At 54.5% G+C, this 18761-nt stretch overlaps 1 protein-coding gene across 5 annotated transcripts in view; it reads left to right on the top strand.

Annotated features, from left to right (window-relative positions):
- Window positions 1-18761, top strand: part of LOC112118445 (plasma membrane calcium-transporting ATPase 4) — a 98413-nt gene that overhangs the window by 55778 nt on the left and 23874 nt on the right. For 3 of the 5 annotated variants that reach the window (XM_024216770.3, XM_024216764.3, XM_024216765.3), the window contains exons 3-12: window positions 2149-2346; window positions 4887-5144; window positions 5850-5975; window positions 6708-6833; window positions 10074-10109; window positions 12625-12786; window positions 13496-13710; window positions 14432-14674; window positions 15672-15913; window positions 16934-17168. In XM_024216770.3, the coding sequence (XP_024072538.1) occupies window positions 2149-2346; window positions 4887-5144; window positions 5850-5975; window positions 6708-6833; window positions 10074-10109; window positions 12625-12786; window positions 13496-13710; window positions 14432-14674; window positions 15672-15913; window positions 16934-17168 (1841 nt within the window). The remainder of the gene's footprint in view (window positions 1-2148; window positions 2347-4886; window positions 5145-5849; window positions 5976-6707; window positions 6834-10073; window positions 10110-12624; window positions 12787-13495; window positions 13711-14431; window positions 14675-15671; window positions 15914-16933; window positions 17169-18761) is intronic. The other 2 variants (XM_024216767.3, XM_024216769.3) reach the window with 1 other exon arrangement.

The following is an 18761-nucleotide window of genomic DNA, read 5'->3' as shown; positions in this document are numbered from 1 at the left end:
GACTTGCCTCACTGCCCAGCTGAGGGTACACCCATTAATGGCTGGAGCGGAGGGGACCATGTGCTCCAGTGACGGGCCGCGTGAGCACCTTGATCTATAAGCAGTGGTGCGTGGCCAGCTGGGCCTTGACCATGGGTGTTGGGGGCAGCCCCAGGGATCTGACTGTCTCTCGTTAACCCTTCTCTCCCCCACCCCCCATGGCCAAAAAAATACACGTGGCAAAGGGGGCGAGAGGGAGAGGTTTTGTTGTGATGGACTTGCGCCAGTATAAGACTGGTGGAAGCAGCAGCTGGGCTCTGGAGGTCTCTCCCCAAGCCCATGTCTTCCCTACAGCATCAGCCCAGCAATGTCTCCCTGCCAATGGGGCTGAATTTACAGATCCAGCCCTGGCATGAATGGAAGCACCCATTACTGTCCCTATCTGTGCAGCTCTCTGCACTGACTCTCCTCCCCTTGATTTCCCTCCCACGTCGCAGCCCTTTTCTGGAGTCCTGGAGGGGGGGACTGCAGGTGGAAGGGATGGGGAGGGCCCCCCACTTGATCTGGCCCAGGGCCCCACAAACCCCTAATCTGCCTCTGCCAGCTTCCCAGAGTTGGAAAAACCCTAGGACGTCCTGGAAGAACTGGGTGTAGTTGATTGTGCAAGGCTGGGGAAATCAGGAGTGATGCCTTGGATTCTCTGCCACCTTGCCTGGGAGCTGGATGCAGCACAGATCTGGTTGTCTGAGGCTTTGTGGGTGGTACCTGCTGCCCACATGCTAGGCAGAAGACTGATTTGTCCTGAAGGCCTGGGGCTGCAGAGAGCTCTGGCAGCCGCTGCCTCTCCTGTGAGCGGGAGGGAGATACTGAAGCAGGCAGCTCTGATTCCACACCCGTTATAAATGCCAGATTCACAGCTAATTTGATGCAACGTGTAAACAAGCCAGTGAGCACCAGCTGGCATTCATTGGCACATGAGAGGTTTGCTAGGTGGCAGCTGTGTTGGAAAAGTGGCGAGAATCGCTACCTTTGGTTTGTTGATCCGAGTTAGTGTGTCCCTTGTTCCCTCTGGCTCTCGCCCCTCTTTGTATGGTACCTGGTCCCAGCTGAACGTCTACACTTGAAAGACCCACCCGTGCCACTGCGTCTGAGCCCAAATCCGGTGGTAGCCATGTAGACATTGGGGCTCAGGCTGGAGCCCGGGCTCTGAAACTCTCCCCCTTGCTGGGTTACAGAGCCCGGGCTCCAGCCCGATCCTGAACGTCTACACTGATGTCTTTAGCCCTGCAGCCCAGTCCCCGCGACCCTGTCAATTGCCCCGAGCTCTGACACTCAGCACTGCGGGTGTTTCTCCACAGTGTAGACATACTTGTAGGGACACCCCAGCTCACGTGGTGTCAAACCTGCGACTTGCCCAGTTTGCCTCATTCTCTCCCGTCCCTTTGCTGACCAGTCACACACCTTCCCTAGCAGGCCGATCTGGGTTGGTGGGGGAACCCCAACTGGGAACCAGAGTAAAGCTACCCACTGTTCTCATGACCCACTCCACCCACTGACGGGTCCCTGGCCCAGTGTCGGGGGTAATTGAGAGTGTAGCGGGGGCTCCCAGGTTTCAGTCTTGCTGCATCATTCAAGGGAAATCACCCAGTTGGGCTCACTTGTCTCCGAGGGCAGCTCTGGCACTTGTAACCTCAATGCAAATCAGTGCCGTTTGGTATGGGTGGAGGAAGCTTGCCAGCTTCTGTGCTGGAGCCTGATCTCTCCAGGGCCTGAGCGCCCTCTGCTGTTGTCTGCTGTGGAGGCCCAGCCAGAAAAGCACATGCATGGGAGTAACCGAGAATAAGTAGTAGTGCAGTCTAGTGGATGGGTATTAGGAGACCTGAGTGACTTTGGACAAGACACTTCCCTGCTCAGTGCCTCAGTTTCCCCTCCCACCATCTATCTGTTTTATCTGTGTAGATTGTGAGCTCTCTGGGACAGGGTCTGTCTGTACAGTGCCTGACACAATGAGGCCCTGATTTTGGCTCTGCTGTGATCTAAATAACACTGAAGGGAGTGCTAGAAAACGAAGGTACCCAGGGATATCTGAGGATGATGTGTCAGCTGCAGAGATGGGGGTGGCAGGGTGACTTTCCTCTCCTCACCTCTCCTTCTTGCCTTCCTCTCCAGGCTTATCTGGGAACCCAGCAGATCTGGAAAAGCGGAGGCAGGTCTTTGGCCAGAACTTCATCCCGCCCAAAAAGTCCAAGACCTTCCTGCAGTTAGTCTGGGAGGCGCTTCAGGACGTCACACTGATCATCTTGGAAATCGCAGCCATAATCTCCCTGGGCCTATCGTTCTATCACCCCCCAGGCGGTGAAAGCGAATGTGAGTGCCCCACGGCTTGGGGGGAGAGGGGGGAGTGGCAGTGTCTCCTGGAACGTTCGCTCAGAACTGGTATGGAAGGGGTTGGTCTTGCCAGGAGCGGCACCATCATATCTCCTGGGCTGTATCATCTGTGTTCTGGAAAAGGGTCTCTGGTCGCTGCTTTAGGCTTCCTCTTTAGGATCAATCCTCCGCTGGTGTGACCCTGGAGTTCCACCAGCTTCAGTGGCGCTATCTGGATTTGCACTAGCTGGGGATCTGGGGCCTCATTTCCCCCTGCCCCGGCACACATGCTACCTGATTGACTAGTAAGCAGATTTTCCCTAGCTGAGTTCCCTAACATACAGCTGACATCACTGTGTTTTCCTGCCTGTTTCCTCGCCAGCACACTCCTACCGCTGTACAGCTAGATGCTAGAGTGCTGGTTGTGACAGAAAATGCTACCATCCATGAACTGATCCAAAGCCCATTGAAGCTAATGGAAAGAGTCCCATTAACCTCGAATGGGCTTTGGGTCAGGCCCATAGACAGAAAGGGTTCGTTCCTATGTCCTGACCACATTCCATCTCTGTTAATTCTCTGCCCCTGGCAGTTTCAGGGAGATACAGGATTCACTTACTGCAACACCGTTTAGAACAGGGCCCTGTTAAACACCTTCGAGGCTCCACCTCAGAAGCGGCTGCATCTGAAGGATGGGGGAGTCAGGATTCCTGTTAATAGTGTACTGGAGAGTGCTTTGGGATTGTTTGGGCTTAAAAGGCGCTATACAGAAAGATATGAGAGCCACCTTCCGAGTGCCTCTAGTCCCTGCAAGGAGAAGTCAGTGGCACGATCCTGGCGCTAAGGGATGCTGTGGGCTGGACGTGAGACCCTAGGCTGTGGTGTGGGGGGTTTGGAAGCCAGTACTTTCCCTCCAAGCTAGACAATGGAGCTGAGTTTTCATCCTTTGGAACCATTCAGTAGAGGAGAGGAAACTGCAGCATGTCTCGTACCCTGTGCGTCTCCGCATCAGCTTATGGATCGAAATGAATCACAACTCTAAACACAAGGAAGCCAGGCAGGCTTGGCGGATGGGCTCAGAGAGGCAGGGGGGAGAAATTCTGCTCTTGGCCTGAGATAGCAAAATAATCCCAATTGGAGACCCCAAGAGAAAAACAGCTCCCTGACCAGGGGCGACAGGCTGAAGAGAGGGGATGAAGGGCAGAGGAGCGGTTTGAGTGACATGCTGATTGGGGCTTGGTCTGCACCCCTGGTGTGCGGGTAGCTAGATAAATGGAGGCAGGCCTTCACTGGTGTGACGGCAGCATGCAGGGTCCCAGCTGGTCAAAGTCCTGCCTTTTCTATGGCCCCATCTGACTCCCATCCAGCTCAGTGGGAGTCATTCCATTGCCTCAGATAGGAGTTGGAGCAGGCCCCTTGCAGCCAATACCTGATGCTTCAGAGGAAGGTGAGTCCCCAACCTGTGATCCTGGCTGTGCAGTGCTGTATGCCTAGAACAAGGGAGGAAGGTTCTCAGGACCTGTCGTGTGTGTGTGTGTGTGTGTGTGTGTGTGTGAGTGAGCTCTATCTGCCACCAAGATACCAAGCACTCACCTATGTGTTTATTAGTAGGCTTAGAAATACCTGAGTGATGGTCTGTATAGCCTAACCATACCAGATCCCTGTGCACATACATAAACCATAGCTAAAATAAAAGCACCCCCATCCCCTGAACCTCCTCATCCTAGCGCATGATCATTTACATTTTGTGTCTGTGCACTGGTGGTCATCCTGCTGTGTGCTCAGCCCCTGGGATACCTACCATGAAGCAGGCTATTCGGGGTCGATCGTAGCTGTCATGAGAGAGAGACACGTTTCCCACAGGCTGATCTCATGTCAGAGTGTATAATCTAGCACGTCATCCAGGGATCTGAGTCCTTTGCCAGAGGCATAATCAAGACTTCGCAATGTCCCTGTCAGGTGGGCTGAGAGGTGTGGTCTGACCACGTGACTTAATTCCAGCTCTGATGGGGTGCCCCTTTGTGGTTTTGGAGGTGGCTGGGCAAGGCACTTCACCTCTCTGAGCCTCTGTAAATCGGGGCCTTAATCTGTGAGGATTAATTGGTTAAGGGTTGCAAAGTTCTCTGCAAGGGCCCAGTGATGGGGCTTGCTTAGTTTTTATTGGCTGCTGTTGTGTTTCTTAGATGGTGGCTCTTTGAAGTATCAAATTGGGATAACAATTGAGGAAAGCGAGACCACAGATGGTGACTCATTCCCAAAGTCACACCTAGAGAGGGCATGTCAGAACTGTGAAAAGAACCCTGGTGTCCTGATTCCCAGGCTCCTGCTCTGTTAGCCCGGCCTCAGAAATGGCTGGATGGGCAGTATGCCCATAGGTGAAGGGGGAGACCAGAGGGAGTGACTTGTAGGAGAAAGGGACAGGAGGCATCTGTGTCTATGTGGGCCTTTCAGGCCCTTTGCTGTGCAACATGCTGATAGATGCACCGAGATCTCCTTTACGTGACTGAATCTTCCTCTTCTCTGTGCTTCCTGCCGACCGGCAGTGTGCGGCCAAGCAGCGGCGGGCACGGAGGACGAGGGGGAGGCACAGGCTGGCTGGATCGAGGGGGCAGCCATTCTCTTCTCGGTGATCATTGTGGTGCTGGTGACGGCCTTCAACGACTGGAGCAAGGAGAAGCAGTTCCGGGGCCTCCAGAGCCGGATTGAGCAGGAGCAGAAGTTCACGGTCATCCGCAAGGGGCAGGTGATCCAGATCCCTGTGGCCGAGATTGTGGTGGGGGACATCGCGCAGATCAAATACGGTGAGTGGTGGGAGGGGAGCCGGCCCACAGAGAGTTGACCTGGTCAGTTCAGGCACTCCTACCCCCTCCTGTGCCTGTCTCGCACCTTGCCCCTTCCCTCCTTGAGTTGGCTCAGTCATGGAGCTGCCCACAGTAGAAACTCAGCCGCGGGCTGCCCCCACTTGTCCCAGCATGCCTCAGGCCTGACCTTATAGGGGCTGGTGTCCGTGAAGGATAATGTCGCTAGCTCCACTCTCCCTGCCAACTTTCACCCTGGGCTCCTCACACACAGAGGCAGCGGTTGGTGCTAAGCTGAGCTCTGTGAAGTGCCTCGTGCTGTAGCCACTTCCCCAGCGGGGACTCTCACCAAATTGCTTTTGCTCAGGGTCATGCTTTCATTGCACTGAAGAAAAATGTTTCTCCAGTCAGCCATCTTCTCCCCCCACGTCCCTTTGCTGTCCATCACCCACCACTGGGAGTTCGTCTCCACAGCTACGCTGTAAGGAGTGATTTGGACAGACAGCATGGTGCTTCCTCGTGTGGTTTTGGTTTGTTTTCCCCCATCACCGTTGTGCCACAGCTTATCCATGCCTTGGGTTTCTGGGTAATCTCCCTGGCATCAGGAATTCTTCAGGCCTTGCCTCCCCAGCCGCAGACTGAGAAAAGGGCAGGATGAGCTTTGTGTCGGGCACAGACTGGCCTGTAACGTGTTCCCTCCTCTCTCAGGTGATCTGCTGCCCTCAGATGGGATCCTGATCCAAGGCAATGATCTGAAGATCGACGAGAGCTCTCTGACTGGGGAGTCGGACCACGTCAAGAAATCAGTGGATAAAGACCCCATGCTGCTTTCCGGTGAGGCCACCAGACGTGACCTGTGACCCAAGCCCTCCGCACTAGGGCTGGAAACCCCAGCCAGCTGCCCAGCCTCTGGCTGCTTTGGGGTTCGGCAGGATTCAGTTCAGACGACCCAGTGCTGGTACCCTGCCAATGCCGGCACAAGTTAGACCAGGTTCTGCGTGCCCATCCCTGGAGCATGGGCAGCAGGAGATGGCTAGATCCCTTCTGCCCATTTGTGGTCCTGGCACAGCATAGAGTGGCCCCTCAGCTACTGAACAGACCAAGAATGGTCTTTGTGGATGACCAGCCTTGGAGGGCGAATCCCCTTCCAGAGCAGGGGCAGCAGCAGAACAAGCTTCTGTTGCCCATTGCTCCCTGCCAGTGTGCTTCACCCCTGTCCTGGAGGGGTTTCTGTAGTGTGGAGGCATGCAGCTACTATGTGGGTTGGGGCCAGTATAAGAATCTAGCTAGACTGACCGTTGTGATGGCGATGCCTGTCCCATGGGAACCTGGAATGAGATCCACTTAACTTAAAACGAGGCTCTGAGCAGCCGTCATTCAAGCAATAACTTTGGGTCTCGGTTGACCTGGGCCAGATTTGAACTGGTGACCCAGAAGCAACAGGCTCTGTACCCCATCCCCCTGAGTCAGATAGTTTCTCGTGTTAAAATAGGAAGTTGACTGTTAACGTTGTCTCTTCCTGGCTCATGTTTTCCCTTCCCCTCGGTGCTTCATTCCCCTGGCCAGGTACCCATGTGATGGAGGGCTCCGGACGGATGTTAGTCACAGCTGTGGGCATCAACTCGCAAACTGGAATCATCTTCACTCTTCTGGGCGTGGGAGATGGGGAGGAGGAGAAGAAGGTGAAGAAAGGTAAGGAGATCTCTGGGAGCCCAGCTCTTTCCTTCTGGGATGCAGTGAGCTGTGTCCATGGCTGACAGCTGAGGGGGAACACGCCGGCCCGTTTAGTGTGAGTGACTGAGCTGGGCCTGTCAAGCCTTAGGAGAGGAAACTGGGGGAATCCCACTTCTGCCACCATCCGGTCATGATGCAGCGAACGCAGGGAGCACGCAGCATGAGAAGGCCCCTTCCATGCTTGGGCACCTCGGGAGCTTGTGGGAGCAGGGCTTCAGAGGCAGAAAGGGCGTGGCTCTGGAGTTGCTATCAGAGCTGGCTTTGGCAAGGAGGCTGTTGATGGGGTTACTATTGCTCCAGCCCCATGGCGGGAGGTGACTGATAGCTGAAATGATCCATGTCCTTCAGACAGTCCAGCACCCGAGGGCTTCACCAGCAGCTTCTTTCTTTCTCTCTCCATTTGTTTTTTCTCTCTTTTTCATCCAAAGACATACTCCCCAGCCCCAAGGGTTGACCTGGCAGTGTGGGGGTGGGGAAGGATGGCTAGGAGGACTTGCTTTGCTCCGCAGTCTTGACATCCTCAGATGGTAGGAGTTTGTGCAGGGAAAGGGTCACTCCTGGCTCTCTGACTTCGGTGGGTGGGGAAGTGCTCCTTCAGACCCCCCCTCCCAACATCGCATTAGGCTATTGCAAACCTTGAACCCATTCCCATCCCAGCCACTCATTTTCCCCAGGAAAATGCTGTGGGGTCTTGCGGTTAGAGGGTTCAGCCCTTTGCTCTGTCCACTCACTGGCTCCAGGTTGCTCATAAGCTCCTTGCAGTGGTATGAGCTACAGCGCTAGGCTGATCCCCGTGCTGCTGTCTGAATCCCTGGTGTTCTGAAGGCCGACTGCACTCTGGGGGGGAGCCTGTGTGTGTGTGTGTGTGTGTGTGTGTGTGTGTGTGTGTGTGTGTGTGATGCAGTGTGTGCCCACAGGGTCGGGGAGGGGGGCACATCTTGTCAGGCTGCGTCGCTCACCTACGCAGCACCGACTGTGCCAGAATCCAAACACCGCCCTGCCACCACTCCGATGTCTTGCTGCTAATTCCACCCACTCCGCCCCGATCCCTACCGATCACAGATGGCTCAGAACCGTGGAGCCTCCTTTCTGGAGCTCCGAGATGATCCAGCCACTCCCCACTCGCTTTGGGGTTTACAGGGTGCTCGAAAGAGGCCGGAGCTCATTTGGGGGGGGTGGGGGGTGCTTGCGATGCAGCGTCGTGGCATGATGGCCTTCGCGGCAGCATGTCTCCATGCAGGCAATTCATAGCCCTGCCAAGCTAATTGGGCCAAGACTTGGCTTTGGGCACATAGGCAAAGCATCACTGTGCTTTGGGGGAGCCCCATCTTCGGAGCTCGGGTCTATGGGGAGAGTGGTGGGGCTCCCACATAGACAGTCTAAAACTCCTCCCACTCCCCACCTTCTGATTATTTATTTTGTATTGTTTGTCCTGCCTCAGGACAAGTGACTCTGCTGGCCAATGGCTAGAGGAGGCTGGGCACAAAATGGGGCTGGAGGGTTGAGCTGGAAGAGAAGCCTGTGGGTGCATCGTGCCCTTGTACTTACATCGCAATCTGCTAGGCAATGACGCTCGAGCCCCCTGGGCTTTGCCGCCAAACAGAAACCAGACAGGGAGTCAGATCCTCAGCTGGTGTAAATCAGTTTAGGTCTATGGGAGTCCATGGATCAACACCAATGTACACTAGCTAAGGATTCCAGCTTCTGAAAGTGTGTCTGGTGTTTCCTTGCTCCCTGGTAGAGGCCAGGGTGTAAGTGGCAGAAGGTATGTGGCTTATCAAAGCAGTCCAATGCTCCCTCGCGCGCGGTCCACAGAACAGGCTTTTGTGCTCTCGATCCGCTTTGGCAAACCATCCGGGGATTAGTAAAAGGGACCGGATGATGGGCTCTCCGCCGTCTCCCCTACAGAATGGCTGCTAATGGACAGTGCTTGTCAGAAGGATTACGGAGGACAAGGCAGAGTGAGTGGAGAGGCAGCCGTTCATCTCCCCTCCCGCTAGCCAGACAATCCTGTATCTCTCATCTCCAGAGAATCACTCCTCTTGCTCAGGGAGTAGTCTTCTGTCTCGCTTTTGAAGCTGTTCCTTCTGTCTCAGGAAGTGGCGCCCAACTTCTTATTTATTCTGCTTCCTGAATGTCACTTGGCATTTCCCCTGTCCCCGGGCTGTAGCGTTTGCTGACCGTGCTTGACATCCGGTGCTGTCCCCAGATGTTGAAAGCAGGGGATGGGTGGGCCGAGGGTGTTGTCTCTCGGGGCCCATTTCTCTCCATATCACTGGGCAGGGGGTTGTCTGGATAAATAGTCCAACTTCAGACCCACCAGGCAAAGCCCCTCCGTCCTGCAATGCAGATTTGTTCCCAACAGCTCTTGGCTTCTTGTTACTGTTTGTATCACAGTAATACCCAGGGACCGTAGTCCTAGTCAGGGTCCCATTGTGCTCGGAGTTGTGCATTCACAAAACAGACAATTCCTGCCCCAAAGAGCTTCCAAACTAAGTCTAAGACTGTTTCATTGTTACTTGTATTGTGGTAATCCAGATGGGTTGTCTGAGCTGGAGCAGTTTTTAGACGAACAGGAACTACGGGCTTGATGCAGAAATCAGCATGCGGATCTCTGGCCGGCGTTCTGCAGTTCCAATGATCACAATGCAGGTCCCAGCTAAGATCAGGTTCCCTTTGTATTAGGTGCTGTACAAACACATAGACAACCCCACTCATGACAAGCTCATACACTAAAGAGATGAGACCACAGGTGGAAGAAGTGAAGTAGTATTTTCTCCATTCCAGATTGGAAATTGAGGCACAGGGAGATGGAAGTGACTTGCCCAAGGTGTCACGGAGTCTGTGGCAGAGCAGGGAGCTGAGCCCAGAGCTCCTGAATCCGACCCCAGTGCCTTACCCACGAGACCAGCCTTCCTCTGGCAGAGGCTTCCCCTGCCCTGTGGCTAAATGCTCTTTCCAGCAGCAGGGAGAGGAGGGTTGAGACCTGGCAGGAGAAATCCTCATTGGCTTTTATGGGTGGGCGGCACCTTTGATCTCCTGAGTCCTGGCCAGTTACACGGAGCCCAGCCGCTGTGTGGGATTCCTGCTGTGTGAGTGCCAGTGTAGAGAGCACCCAGGGTGTGTCCTGCCGGCAGGGACGTTAATGTCGAGAACCGTGTGCTCAGCACTCCACCCTTTTTCTCTTTGTCTGAACAGGTAAAAAAGCAGGAGCCCCTGAAAATCGCAACAAAGGTAACCAGCCTCTCCATCCTTTGAACCAGCACCACACTAACTACCAAGCATTCCTCCTTCCTTCTTCCCATGAGTCTGTGCTCTTCGCCGCTGCAGCGGGAATCTCGCCTTGTTGTCCCAGAAGAGGGTGTAACAGTCCCCACAGTGCTAACCTCCACGCTTCCTTTACCCCGACCCCCAACCATCCCGTCCAACTAGGGGCCAGCCTCAAACCCCAGGTCTGTGCTGCTGGAGTTGCAGCGCCCTCTGCTGTCAGCCTAGGGTTCTGATGGCAGGGGTTTGGTTTTTTTGCCCCCCACCATTGGTGCTGTGAGTGGGGGATGATGGTTCTTTCTGTGCCCCATGCGGTGGCCTGGCCTCTTCTGGGAGGAAGACAAATAACAGCACATTGAGATCTGTGGGGCAGGAAAAGTGGGAGAGTGGAAGGGGGAAGCCCCATTGTTCAGGTAGGCTTAACATCAGCCTAGACATAGACCGTTGGGACTATCTGCCCTGGATGGTTCTGCCCTGTCTCTGATCTGGGATATCAGTTTCCACTGCCACTTTGTACCAGCAGGAAATTGACCACGTGGGATTGTTCTACAGCACAGCAGCTAGTGGTTCCTCCCTCCATTGTTCCTGGATGAATGGGACATGGAATCTAGTGAGGAGAGTGCTTCGTGGCAAATGGGGTGGTGGGGACGGGGTTTTAGTCTGAGCATGAAGTGCTGCTCCCCTCCCCCAAGTTTGGAACTTGATCAGTGGTGGGTTTGGCCTGTGAAACTGTTACACCCTGTTCTTCTCATGGCCTTTTTGAATCAAAGTGAGCGTCTACTCCTCCAGTATGTTTCTCACAGTGTTCTTTCCAGGCTGTGTAGAGGAAGCCCATTTCTGCACCTGTCTGTTTCTCCACCTCTCTCTCTCTCTCTCTCTCTCTCTCTCTCTCAGCAGTTTACGTTTCCTTCCTTCCAATCTGACATGTTGGGTTGTTTTGGGTTTGTGGGTGTTCTGGTTTTGTTCCCTCCTCCCCCCCATTTCTGTTCTGTCTGAAAGTCCTAACCATGGAGGTCACAATTTTGGAGCAACCGTGAGTTCTTCTGAATCCATAACACTTTGTAGTGGAGGCTAGAAAGGGGAATCTGCTTTGAAACAGTTGGATCCGTATGTGAACCACGACTTGTCTGAGTTGTTTGGATTTTTTTTTAAACCCAAGAACAAGAACTGAGATGAAGCAAATAACTTCCATTATTATTGTGGGGTTTTCTACTCGTCTTCACACCCACACACCCACCCACACAGACACCCACACACACCCACACACCACTTCCTGTTTCGTTGGTGCTCTTTGGGTTCAAATACTCACAAGTGTAGGCCAGCGTAGCTCTATAGCCCTGGGGGGGGAGCTATATCTGGCTGCACCATCTGAGGATTTGGCCTTTTTATGTCTTAAGGATCCTAAAGAAATTTTTGGGCTGGATCACAGAGGGCTGAGGGTAAAGGAGCCGGTTCACTCCTCCGCATTAATGAGTCAGTCTCCACCCCCAGTCCTTAAACTTCCCTCCCCTCCATTCCACCCCCTCGAATGCTGTCTGCGTAAAGTGACTCCCGCTGAGCTTCCATGAAGGCATTAGAGAGATCATCCTTGGCACGTGTATAGAACAGGGGAACTGAGGAAAGAAAATAGCTTGTGGAACTCATTGTCACTATCTCCTGGAGGCGAAGTGCTTAGCAGGATTCCAGAAAGTACAGGACATGCATATGGATGTTAATTATCTGGAGTTATAAAATTTAGGATTAAAGATGACCAAGTGTTTTGGAAGGGATCTAAACCGTCATGCTTCAGGGCATCAAGCAGCCTCCACTGGGGGTTAGGAGGAAACTTTAATGTATTCCATAATGCCCTAGTGTAGGGGTTCCTGCACCTTCCTCCGAAGTAGCTTGTGCTGCTGGCCACTGTGGGCGAGAGGATCCTGGATTATCCTGTAATCCGATCCAGCCTGGCCATTCTGATGCTCCTGTATTCAAAGGGCTCTACAAACACTTAGCAAATTAAGTCTCCTAACATAACCATGTAAGGTAAGTATTGTCAGCTATATTTCACAGATGGGTAAACTGAGGCACGAGGCAGTGCAGGGGACTCTTGCCCAAGACCACCCAATCAGGGTCACTGGCAGAGCTGGGACTAGAACCCAGGAGTCCCATATCCTACTAAGGCAGTCCTTCCTCCCTGGTGTAGTCAAGTAGAGACGTTTTTTCCTTACCTGGGAAGTGGGGTTGGGAGGGCAAGTGAGCAGATCCCACGAGCTGTTCCAGGCACTTGCCCTATGGGGCGGTGGGGCAGGCTCCCTGGGGTTGTGTAGGCTTTAACCTTTAGTGTTTGCCTGTGTGGGCTAGGGGAGTCTTTTTTGCTCTAGGTTTCTTTCTCTCTCTCTCTCTCTCTCTCTCTCCCTCCTCCATCTCTGTCAATGGCGTCAAAAGCTTTCCCCCGCTGCCCCTCCCACTCACCCACTGTGTCTCTTTTGCCCCCGGGGTGTAGCTAAAACTCAGGATGGCGTGGCCCTGGAGATCCAACCCCTGAAGAGCCAGGAAGGGGTGGAGAATGAGGATAAGGAGAAGAAGAAGGTGAAGGTCCCGAAGAAGGAGAAATCGGTGCTGCAAGGGAAGCTCACCCGTCTGGCGGTGCAGATTGGGAAGGCAGGTGAGCCTGGATGAGGTGGATCTTGGCTCTCGGACAGCTCCACACTGGGCTTCTCCCCCGTGATGTAGTCGTGGCAGGATGTTCCACTAGATGTATTGGCTGTGACCGTGAGGGACAGACAGCGCTGGTTAGAGACTGGCATGGTGTGAGACGGTCCCTCAACTGGCTCCGCTGCTGCCCCTCAGTCCTAACCTGCAGCACGTCCTGCTATTCCATCCTTGGATCCCCACACTCAGCTTTGCTGACGCCCCTTCATCTCACCAGTCCCCCCTGCTATTGCTGGCTTGGGGACTCCCCAGGCCTATCTCTGCTCATGCCCCTCAGTCCTGAACTCCAGCTCTCCCCTGCCATAGTCTAGTCCTAGGTCTCCACATAGCTCTGCTAATGCACCTCCATTTTCACCTGCAGCCCCTCGGCTAGTCCAGCCCTGGGAGTCCGTGGGATCAGAGACCCTGCTGTGAACACACTGAAATGCCGGGGCAGGTTTAGGTGTGGATGGACACACAGGCAAAGAGCCCTCAGGGCTCATTCTGCACAGGTCACTTCAGCAGGATTCAAGGCCCGGGGAAGCAGAGCTCCAAGAAACTCCTGTCAGCGCGGCTTTCCCATCTCGATCCCCAGCCTAGGAGTGTTGGGGGGAGTGCCTGTTGCTGGGAGGTGGGGGCATCGCTACAGGTCCCGCTGGCCTCTCACCTGTCTCCTCCCCTAGGACTGATCATGTCAGCCATCACGGTCATCATCCTGGTGCTGTACTTTGTGATCGACACCTTCGCGGTGCAGCGCAGGCCCTGGCTGGCGGAGTGCACCCCCATCTACATCCAGTACTTTGTCAAGTTCTTCATCATTGGTGTCACTGTGCTGGTGGTGGCCGTGCCTGAGGGCCTGCCCCTGGCTGTTACCATCTCCCTGGCCTACTCAGTCAAGGTGAGGCCACAGCCTGGGCGGGGAACGGTGGGGTGGCTGTGTTCACCACGAGGGCAGGGGTGGTTCCCCCTCACCAGAGGGCTGGGGCTGGGGGAGTGTTGTGCGGAGGACAGTAGTGGGTGCCCATCTTCACCAAGGCGTATAGAGGGAGCGCTATGTTCACGATGGCTAGAAGGGCTTTGGTGGGGCAGAGTGCAGCTGGGGGTGGCTCTCCTCCCCACAGGAAGGCCGGGAGCGGAGGAGGCAGAGGCCTGTTTTTTCCCATCTGTTGTGCAGTGAGGCCAGCGCTGGGCCGTGTTAGCTGCTGGGTAGGGAAAGGGACTCTCAATTGCTCTGCTGCTATTCCCCTGCCCAGCGTCCTGTTCTCCCAAACAAACCCTCTCTTCCCCTCGTTCTAAGTAAGCCAGGAGCCTGGCCCGGCACTGCTGGGGACGCACGTGGCAATAGTGCTTCCTGCCAAGCCAGCGGAGAGCCCCAGAGTGGAGCTGGGAGGGCATGCTGGTGTTGTGCTGGCTCTATAGAGATGGCATCCCTCACTGAGGTGATGCTGAGTGCAGCGGCCCACGGCCCCCCAGTTCCTCTGTGTTCCCAGTGCCCTTGGCTCCAGAATCTGCCTGCCTGTGGGGTGCGAAGCATGGCTGTGCGCCCTGTGAAGACACGGGTGGGGAAAAGCCTACCTGCCTCTTAACGCTTTCACTGCCTGTCTTGCACCCCGCTGCAGAAAATGATGAAGGACAACAACCTGGTGAGGCACCTGGACGCCTGCGAGACCATGGGCAACGCTACGGCCATCTGCTCGGACAAGACGGGCACGCTCACCATGAACCGCATGACCGTGGTGCAGGCCTACGTGGGTGACACCCATTATCGGCAGATCCCCGACCCTGAAGCCATCCTGCCCAAGGTCTTGGACCTCATCGTCAATGGCGTCGCCATCAACTCAGCCTACACGTCAAAGATCCTGGTGAGTTGTCCTTCCTCTGCTACTCTGACAGCACTGCTTCTAGCCCCTCCCAGAGCTCAGGTGGCTGGCGACCATCCAAAGGAACAGCACAGGAAAAACACGGGGCTATGATAGGATATGGAGGATGGGGTGTAAGATCTACTCCCTGGTGAACAAGGGTTTAAGAGCAGCTTAGCACCCTTTGTGTCCTCTACACAGCTGGTCAGAGGATCTAGTTCAAATAGGCATGAATGGCCCCTGTTATGCAGGAGGTCGGACTAGATCAGGGTAGGCAACCTATGGCACGCATGCCAAAGGCGGCACGCAAGCTGATTTTCAGTGGCACTCACACTGCCTAGGTACTGGCCACCGGTCTGAGGGGCTCTGCATTTTAATTTAATTTTAAATAAAGCTTCTTAAACATTTTAAAAACCTTATTTACTTTACATACAATAGTTTAGTTATATATTATAAACTTATAGAAAGAGACCTTCTAAAAACGTTTAAATGTATTACTGGCACACGAAACTTTAAATTAGAGTGAATAAATGAAGACTCGTCACACCACTTCTGAAAGGTTGCCGACCCCTGGACTAGATGATCAATGGTCCATTTTCCCCTTAGAATCTGTGACTTTCCGTCACCTTGCACAGGCTTTTACACTGATGCGGTGATATGTGATGGCGCGTGCAGAGAGTCTGAAACAATGGGCCAGGTCCCCAGCCGGGGTTTACACCTCTTAGTGCTCCGGGGCTGGGGTTGACCTCAGTGGTGCTATCCTGATTTGCACTAGCCAAGGATCTGGCTCCAGAGCTCTAAGAAGTGGAATCTACTCCCATTCATCTTGGTGCGTTAACTCTGGACCCTGCTGATCACAATCTAAAAAATTCAACATCCATTCTATCCCTGCAGATCAGACTTCCAACTCCTCCCCCTTCCCCCATCTCAGTGGGCCTGGCCGGGAAGATTTTATTGACTTTTATTCCCCCCCTTTCTGCCCACTTTGGGAACTTCTTAGCCACCAGAAAAGGAAGGGGGTCTCCCGCGGCAAGTGGGAAACAAGACGGAGTGCTCCCTGCTGGGCTTCGTCCTGGATTTGAAGCAAGACTACCAGGTGGTTCGGAACGAGGTGCCAGAGGAGAAGCTCTACAAGGTCTACACCTTCAACTCGGTGCGCAAATCCATGAGCACGGTCTTGAAAAACTCGGATGGCAGCTTCCGCATGTACAGCAAAGGGGCCTCTGAGATCATCCTACGCAAGTAACTACCCTCCCCTCCTACGTTGCTGAGTAAGCCATTCCCCTGTTGGAGCCACTAGTGGTGCTTCTGAATGCAAGTTCTCCAGCTGTGCTCCACAGGCCACTGATGGTCTGGGGAGCCCTTCCCAGAATGAACCCAGCATTTGGGGGGCGGGGGGGTATTGCAGTGGGGAGGGAAGATATGTGAGCGATCTCTCATGTGGACATACCTGCAGAACAGAGAATAATAATCCCTAGTTCTTCTATAGCACTTTTTTTTTTTTCATCTGTAGATCTCGAGCACTTTACAAAGGTGATCAGTATCATTATCCCCATTTTACAGATTGGGGAAACTGAGGCCCAGAGAGAGGTGACTGGATTGGTCACCAAGCAGACTGGGAATAGAACCCTAGTCTCCCAAGTCCTGGTCCAGTGCACTATCCACTAGGACACACTGCCTCTGGGAAAGCTTCAGGTAGCACCTAGTGAGGTGAAAGGTTCTCTGCCATCTTTGAGCCTGCATGGGGCAAATAGAAGAGCATTGCCCCATACAAGACAGCCCCGTGGCTTCATCCTCAGTTGCCTGGTATAAAATACAATATGTTAATCGGGGCTCAAGCGGAACCTCTTGGGAGGGAGCTGGACATATTTGCTGTGTAATTATTTTGTCACTTCTACTGCTGCCTTTGCTCTCCTGGCAGCCAAAATGCCGTGCAAGAAGCTGTGGTGGTGTCTGCAGCCAGGTAGTGCCATACATCAGGTAGGGAGTGTGTTCCAGAGAGATTCCCAGCCCAGCTTTGCAGCCCAGAGAATCTAGGCTGGTTCAGGGAAGGAAGCATCCACCTCTTTCTTTCTGTGAGCTCACCTGAAAACTCTTGGGGTTCATGCCTAACGGACAGATGAGAGGGGCTTGCTAAATCTCTGTGGCACAGTCTCTTCTGCTGTGTGGTTGAGGGCTGGGAGGCTTGCGCCTCTCTCTCTAGTTCGTCTGCAGATGCCGAGCCGTCTCTCTGTTAACTTCTGAAACCTCTGCCGTGTGCAGGTGCACAAAGATCCTGGACAAGAACGGGGACCTGCGGGTGTTCAAGGTGAAGGACCGGGATGAGATGGTGAAGAAGGTGATTGAGCCGATGGCGTGCCAGGGGCTGCGCACCATCTGCCTGGCCTTCCGCGACTTCCCTGCCGACGCCGAGCCTAACTGGGACAGCGAGAACGAGATCGTGTCTGACCTGGCCTGTATCACCGTGGTCGGCATAGAGGACCCTGTCCGGCCAGAGGTACCACAACGCCACCTTGACACGGGCCGTTCGGCTGCTTTGCTGGCTGTGCGTCCCTTCCCCACCCCGCTGCGGGCATGAGCTCTGTGCCCCTTGGTACGCTGCTGCTGTGGGGTGATGAGTGAGGTGGCTGGGGCATCCGCACCCCACAGAAATGTCCTGCAGTGTGCCGTGCATTGTCTCCCCCGGTCCCTGTGCCATGTGAGTGCCTATTCCTGAGGTGCCCTCACTCTATGCCACTATTTGGAGCGCCTGGGGTGTGCACTTCCCTCCCTTGCCTGTATACCAGGCGCCAGTGGCAGGCGTATCCCCGCAAAGGCATCTTGGTCCATGCCAAGTGTCTGGGCGCGAGCGCTTCTCCAGTGCCAATGTCCAGGGGAAGGGTGTGTTGCCAGAGGTTGCAGAGAAGCCAGGCGGAGAGTGCCACAGGTGAAAGGTTAACAGGCGGGGGGAGGGGGGGGGAGAGGAACTGATTTGCTGCCCCCTAGGGTGGGAGAGTACCTTTTACAGGAACCTGTTTTCCCCAGCGACACCCACCCACTCCTTCCTCCCTGTTCTTTCTCACTGCTCGCCTGGGGGTGACAGACAGATCCCTGGGTTAACGCAATAAGCAGTCCCATGCCTGCCTCTTGATTACATTTTGGAGCCTGCCTCGCTCTCATCTTTCCCTAATTAGACGTTGAAGTATCTGGGCTCAGGAATCGCATTACAGATGCCCAGTCTGCACCGGCTCTGGAGGCCATGATTCAATTTGCTGATTTCTCAGTAATGTTTACACACACACACACTACCCCTGCTCAGGCTCGTTCTGTCTGAGATAAACCCAGGAGCGCAGCGATTTGCTGCTGCAATCAGAGAGGCCAGGCCAGGAGAGGGCTGGGCTGCTGTCAACATGCCATCCTGCAGAGCAGGAGAAATAAAACGTCCCACGTCTTGATTGGATTGCTCATCCGTACCTCAGCAACGGAGGTTCCTGAGCGCTGTGGCATTGTGTGGAGGAGGCAATGAGGTTACGTCTCCCTGGGGGCAGTAGAGGAACGGCACCACAGCCAATTCCAGGAATGGCTTTGAACAGACCTCCTAGAACCGTGGAGAGAACGAGCTACTTGGTTCAGAACCGCTCAGCCAGCGCCTCCTACACCGAGCTTAGAAGTGAGCCGGCTCCTGCCAAACTCTCAGTAACTTGAGTCCCCTGTGCGCAGCCTGGTACGATGGGGTTCCAGTGCTTCTCTGTTCTTCTAAAGTGCCCTTCGCCACAGCGTCTGGGCTCCATAGACCCGATGCGCCATGCCCCGCCTCCCTGCTCCTGTGGAGCAAGATGGAGACTCTCCGCCCTGCCCTCGAGTTAGCCGCCGCCTGGTTCTTGACTCCAGGGGGCCAGTGCCGAATCAACCACCCCATGGGCTTGGAGGACAAGGTGTAGAAGCAGGACTTTGGTCCTTCCTGATCTCTAGTTCTTGGGGATTCCTCCATCTGGGGCCGTCCTCCCAGGCTGCCCTGAGCCTTCCACCCTACGCAGCATCCCTCTGCGTGATCCTGCTGTCAGTGGCCGGCCCAGCCCAGCGGTGTATTGGGACCAAATGAGGCCTGAAT

The sequence above is a fragment of the Terrapene carolina genome, unplaced genomic scaffold (assembly GCF_002925995.2).
Source record: "Terrapene carolina triunguis isolate 2854851 unplaced genomic scaffold, T_m_triunguis-2.0 Scaffold198, whole genome shotgun sequence".
NCBI classification, from domain to species: Eukaryota; Metazoa; Chordata; order Testudines; family Emydidae; genus Terrapene; species Terrapene triunguis.
The sequence above is the reverse complement of the archived record's forward strand: the minus strand, read 5'-3'. Positions and strand labels throughout refer to the sequence as shown.